Source organism: Lolium rigidum, chromosome 4 (assembly GCF_022539505.1).
Source record: "Lolium rigidum isolate FL_2022 chromosome 4, APGP_CSIRO_Lrig_0.1, whole genome shotgun sequence".
Classification (NCBI taxonomy): domain Eukaryota; kingdom Viridiplantae; phylum Streptophyta; class Magnoliopsida; order Poales; family Poaceae; genus Lolium; species Lolium rigidum.
The window spans coordinates 221,328,275-221,333,647 of NC_061511.1; the positions used below are offsets into that span (position 1 = coordinate 221,328,275).

The window sequence follows — 5,373 nt, forward strand, 5'->3', positions numbered from 1 at the left end:
ACTAAATTGATATCGCTAGATTCATCTTGACATGTAGTTCAATAATATCGTAATTTCATGTCACATATGTGCTCTTCTTTTATTAAAAAAATAGTTAAATTTTAATAAACATTTAACTTCCAAAAAAAAACATAAACTTATTCGTGGATGGAGGGCGTATGCAAAGAATGAGACAAAGGTCATAAGTTGCATGATAATGATCTAATCTTACCTTTACATATATTTTAATCATGATTAAATTAAGGTTTTAAAGATTCCAGTGTTTTTCCCATAACTAGGATCAACCATCTAATTTCGTAAATTCTTGTGCTTTTACAATCCTTTGAGATTACACATAGATTCCTACATATTCATGTGTTTTTCCTATTTCTACATTTGTAAGATTCAACCAGAACAATTCGAAAGAGTTGGACAGCCCATCAGTCTTTGATCTTCCATCCTCAGATTTTTCAGATCAGCCTCCTTCTTCCACAGCCAAAGAAGCGTGTTAGGTACCCTATCCGCGCACACAAGCTTCTGCTTACGGTTCATCGAAATGGCGGTTGCAAACTGAGACCTTATTTTGCCGCAAGCATCAAACAAATTATTCATTTCGAAAGGAAAACACATGTGTGGGCAGCCTGAGGACAGACAGGCGCAAGAACGGTGGCAGCTAGCTAGATACATGCAGCAATACAAAAAAAAAAAAACTTGTTTATCAGAACAATGACTAGTGTCGCCTCACACATTGGCTGACAGGACATGAAAAATAAGCAAGTTACAGCTGCGAAATCCACTAGCTATGGGATGTTCAGCAACAGCCCACTGGGGTTTCAGGGTGGCTGGAAGCCAAGTACTTGCTGCCATCAGCAGAGCAAGCGCGGAATGCAGGTTACAATCTACCGTTTTACTGCGAAGGGCGATAGCCAGCCCCACCGTAGCCCAGGTAGCTGCTTGAAGAACCAGGCTGCTGCCCCGCGGCGCCGCCATAAGCCGCGTAGCCACCCGCAGCACTCGGCAAGGCGCCAGGGCCGCCGTACGCAACCTTATACTGGCCTGCATTGTACGAAGCGGCAGCAGCGGCGGCTATCGATCCTGGGTTGTACTGGTACGGCTTCGGGGCTCCGTACTGCTCGCCGCCGCCGTAGGCAGCATAGTGGGCAGCCGCGTCGTACGCCGTGGGCGCGGGTGGCGCCGCAGCGGCATAGTGAACGTAACGGTCGGCCGCGACCCCATACCTGTCGGGGTAGGCGGGCACCTGCGGCGGAGGGGCGCGCTGCTGCCATGTGGCAACTGGAACGGCGGGCCTGCGGGGGCCTGAACCAGCAGAGCTGGGAGGTCGCCGAGGGGCTGAGATGCCGGAGACCCGGGGCTTCTTCACGTAACTGCGGCCAGAATCGGCCGCAGGCCTCTTCTCGCCCTTTGATTTTAGCTCAGAGATGCGCTTTTGGAGGGGTCCTAGTGGGCAGTCCTTCTGGAGCTTGTACTCTTCGACGCACTTGATGATGGCCCTCAGTGCAAGTAGCTCACGAGTCTTCAGGTCATCCTGCACATGTGTTTAACAAGTCAACAGCACAATTAGCCCAAAATGTTAATCATAATACAGAAAACTAGATAGGATGATTAGAAAACTAGACATGAAAATATTTAAGCATGAATGGCAAGATACAGTAATCCACCATGTTAATTACTTTGGATCCCAAAATAAGGTTATGCCATGAGTCAGTTGGGTCCTACAACCTAATACTTCGCAAGTGTTTTATCATTCACAGATAGCAGCACCATCCACCAGATTTGGAAAGTAGTTTTTCAACTGTTTCGGACCTATATACACCAACAGACTTCTCAATAATAGCTTCTCAATTTACATGTGCACAAGATAAATATTGCATACCAATACAGCATACATCAACTCAAAATCCTTATGGCAAGAAAAGAAAGAAGAGTATTTAGCCTTAAAGTCCGAAAGTAAGATGTGTGGAATTGATGAATCATGGTCAATTAATAACTAACATATTAACGCAATCATCAAGATGTCAAAAGAATGTAGCGAGAACATACCGCTGAAGGAGTCACATTGGCATCCTTATTATTTTTAAGCGAGTCTTTTAGCTCATCCACATATGCCTTTAAGAGAGGGGCAGGAGGAAAACTCTCTGAAAGCCCAAAAGCTTGTATGAATTGAACTGCATCAATTTGCCTGTGTTTCTTAACCAACTCTTCAATAATACCTGAAAAAGCAAATGATCAGCACTAGGATCGTAATACACTGGATTTATACATACTACGTATATAACATCTGCTGTATTCACATGGTAGTAAGGTTTTTATTCCCTAGATGGCTGTGGGGCCTAGCAGTAAATCATGAGCAGCGCCAGCCTGGCAAATTAAGGGATGATAATGCCTTGTGGCATTCTGAGTGGATACCAACCTGGCATTCTCTCAATCAGACCAAGAGAGCGACAAAGCTCAGCAGTCTGCTTGCGACGAGAGACGGCAACTACGATCTTGCATAATACATCTTTGTCAATCGCCAAATCAACATTAAAAGTTGTAAGAAGCTGTAGGAATGCCTGTGCTTCCAATGAGTAGCCATCAGAAGCATCAAGGTCAACCTCAGCTATCTTAATCTTCCACTCTTCGGCAATTGCCTTGGCTTGCTCAATAATTTCAGAGCTCCAAGGGTGGTTGCCACCCGTCTCCTTCATTCCTAGTGAATGTGCTATAGCCTCCATCAAAACAATACAGCTTCTGCGCTGTCCCTGAATGGAGTGATGTTTATCCCCAGGCAGTTGGTCTGGGAAGAAACCCTCCAACGAATCAAGTACGAAGCGTGCAGGGTCAGCTGCACATTTCAGTGCGACAGACAGCTCATCGCGAAGGCCAGAAAGTTTTTTCCAATTTTCGGAAAGATGTTTCAGAAGGCCTTTTATATCCATCTGCTCACAGAGTTGCTTCAGTGCAGGGCGCGGCTTAACCTCAACTGGTGAAGGTTCAGATGGCTTGGCCAGCGCATTAGCAGAAGAGGTTTGCTCCTCTGAAGCACGAGATGCATTGGTGTCATTGGTTGAGGTTCTTACCTTTTTGTCTTTGCTTCCCTTGGCATCAAGTATCTCAGCAAGCTCGACATTATATTTTTGGCGCACCTCCGCTAGGGCAGAGACGGCAGCATCCCTCAGCTCCTGAAGCTTGTTAATCGAAGCACGCTCTTTTGCAGAAAGATTAGCCTCTTTCTCAGCAATCAACCTAAAATCTTCAGCTTTCTTCTCTTCTAATGCCTTCTGCTTTTGTTCCAGTTCATCACACTTGCTCTTGTATGACTTCTCAAGGTTCACGAAATGTACTTTGACATCTTCCCACTGAATGCCACTTTGCAATTGTAGGGATGCTTCTGTGTGGGATTTCAGCTTGCCAAATACTTCAGCAAGCTGCTCTAGCAACGGCATTGCTGTTGACTCAGAACCGCCAGAAACATGAGAAGCAGCTTCAGTCGCCATTTGCAACCTACTAGGATTAGATCCCAGGATTAGATCCCAGCATAGTGGTATGAGTAATGAAGTATGACTAATGTATTACTAATCATGCATAAGCAGTACCAAGACCGCATTTAAGTGCAAAATAAAAAGGCACAGACAGATAAAGAAGTCAGTAATACACACGACGAAGTGCAATCGAATCAATAGAAGAAAAGTTCAGAACAAATAGGTACCCAAAAAAAGACCCTGCTAGTCTTCTCTGAGATGTACTCCTACTAGGAAAACAATTGGAAAGAATGAACAGCGTGCTCGGCCACCCATGCCGATGCACAGCCTCCGCAGGTGCTCGACGCTTCTTAACAACAAAAGAATGTCCAGGGTGCCAGTGCCCATGGGTCCAGCTCTATTTCAAGTGTGATGGACTAATGATGATCAGACTAATTGAGTGTTGCAAACCCCATATCCCTTAATTATGACTTTACTCTTGAAAAAATTCTGGTTTGGTCAACGGAGGAAAAGAACACATGGAGTGAACAATTCCCAACCTAAACAACAAAGATAAATCCCATCGAACTAAAACAACAACAGGCTGCCTGCGGGCAGTCCCTGGGCATACACATCTTCGGAAGTTCAACATATCGAGAGATCGTTCAGATTTCGAGCTTCACTTTTATTTGTGAATTCGGATTGTGCAATTATCGAGTGAGGGGCGGACGGATCTAGACGGTGTGCACCCAGAAATTGTGAAGATCTCCTAGTGGGATTTAACCTCGAGAATCGATGCGCTGGATGAAAACGACCTAGCTCATACCTCAGAGGAGACCTGGTGGCCAAAGAAGGGGACGGGCGGAGACGCCGGCGAGGAAGAAACGGAACGGCGAGGGCGGCGACGCGCGTGAGAGGGCGGAGGGGGGTGGTGGTGGGGAGGGGGCGGTATTGAGGCGCCGGCGGTGACGGTACGGTACGGCACGGCGGCAGCGGCGATGGTGGTGGTGGTGACGGCGAACGAGGCGGCTCGGTGGTTGGCGACGCGAGAGATTTAGGGCTAGGCTGTGGTGGCTGTCCTCGTGGGCCTGGGCTCGGCCTGAAGAACTGACGATGGATTTTGTCTGGTCAGGGGCCTAAGAAATATCGATGGATTTTATCTACAATGGAGTTATGCTAAAAAAAATCTACTATGGAGTTATTCCTCTTTTAAGCCTTTTCAGATTTTTTTTTATTAATCCCTCAAGACATTTGCTAATATAAATATACCACAGTTTCAAGGAATAAGGCGCACGCGTATTCCAAGACAAACTTTGACCATAAAAATTGAGCAACAAAATCTTAATTATATTAGATGTAATTAACACCGTTGGATTCGTATTGAAAAACACTTTCTAATGATGCTAATTTCATACAAACAATCTGTATATATTTGTAGCAATTCTTGGTCAAACAAAAAGTTCGTAAAACGAGGACGCCTTATTCCTTGAAACGGAGGTAGTATATGGTATTGATTGTCAAAAAACATCAAAAACTATAAAATGGAGTCCGAGATACACGTAGCTCTTTATTTTTGAAAATCTAAAAGTGATATTTAAACGTTTTAAAAAATCCAAAAAAAACTATATGTAGCCAATGACGTATACTACATATGTGCAGATTCTCAGTATGAAATTCTTTGTATTGTAGGGTACATAGAAATTACAAATGTTAAATTTAGTGCATATTTCAAGACTATTAGCATAATTTGTCATTTTTATGTAGCCTAGAATAAAAAATACATGCAATGATACAACATCGGTTACGTCCGTAAAAATTTTAAACATTAAATTTTAAATTATGATTTTTTTTAAAAAAATGTAGCTTAGCCTCCATTTATCCACTCCGCTCAAAGATGGGCATTGTTAGCTACCAATACATATTTGTTGTTATT

General features: G+C 44.1%; 1 protein-coding gene across 1 annotated transcript; it reads right to left on the reverse strand.

Moving 5' to 3' along the window:
• Positions 1 to 542: 542 nt before the first annotated feature.
• Positions 543 to 4,393, reverse strand: LOC124707108 (FRIGIDA-like protein 3). Its single transcript, XM_047238767.1, has 4 exons — positions 4,267 to 4,393; positions 2,411 to 3,483; positions 2,041 to 2,210; positions 543 to 1,525 (listed from the first exon to the last, which is right to left on the reverse strand). The coding sequence occupies exons 2-4, from the start codon at positions 3,474 to 3,476 to the stop codon at positions 887 to 889; spliced, it is 1,875 nt and encodes a 624-aa protein (XP_047094723.1). The 5' UTR covers positions 3,477 to 3,483; positions 4,267 to 4,393; the 3' UTR covers positions 543 to 886.
• Between the last annotated feature and the right edge of the window lie 980 nt (positions 4,394 to 5,373).

What these genes read in the sequence shown, in the direction of transcription:
- LOC124707108 (XM_047238767.1), bottom strand. Translation starts at nt 3,476, where the DNA reads ATGGCGACTGAAGCTGCTTCTCATGTTTCTGGCGGTTCTGAGTCAACA. An exon ending in TCTGATTGAGAGAATGCCAG is followed by an intron (nt 2,211 to 2,410) that starts GTTGGTATCCAC and finishes TTGCTTTTTCAG; the next exon opens with GTATTATTGAAGAGTTGGTT. An exon ending in CCAATGTGACTCCTTCAGCG is followed by an intron (nt 1,526 to 2,040) that starts GTATGTTCTCGC and finishes ACACATGTGCAG; the next exon opens with GATGACCTGAAGACTCGTGA.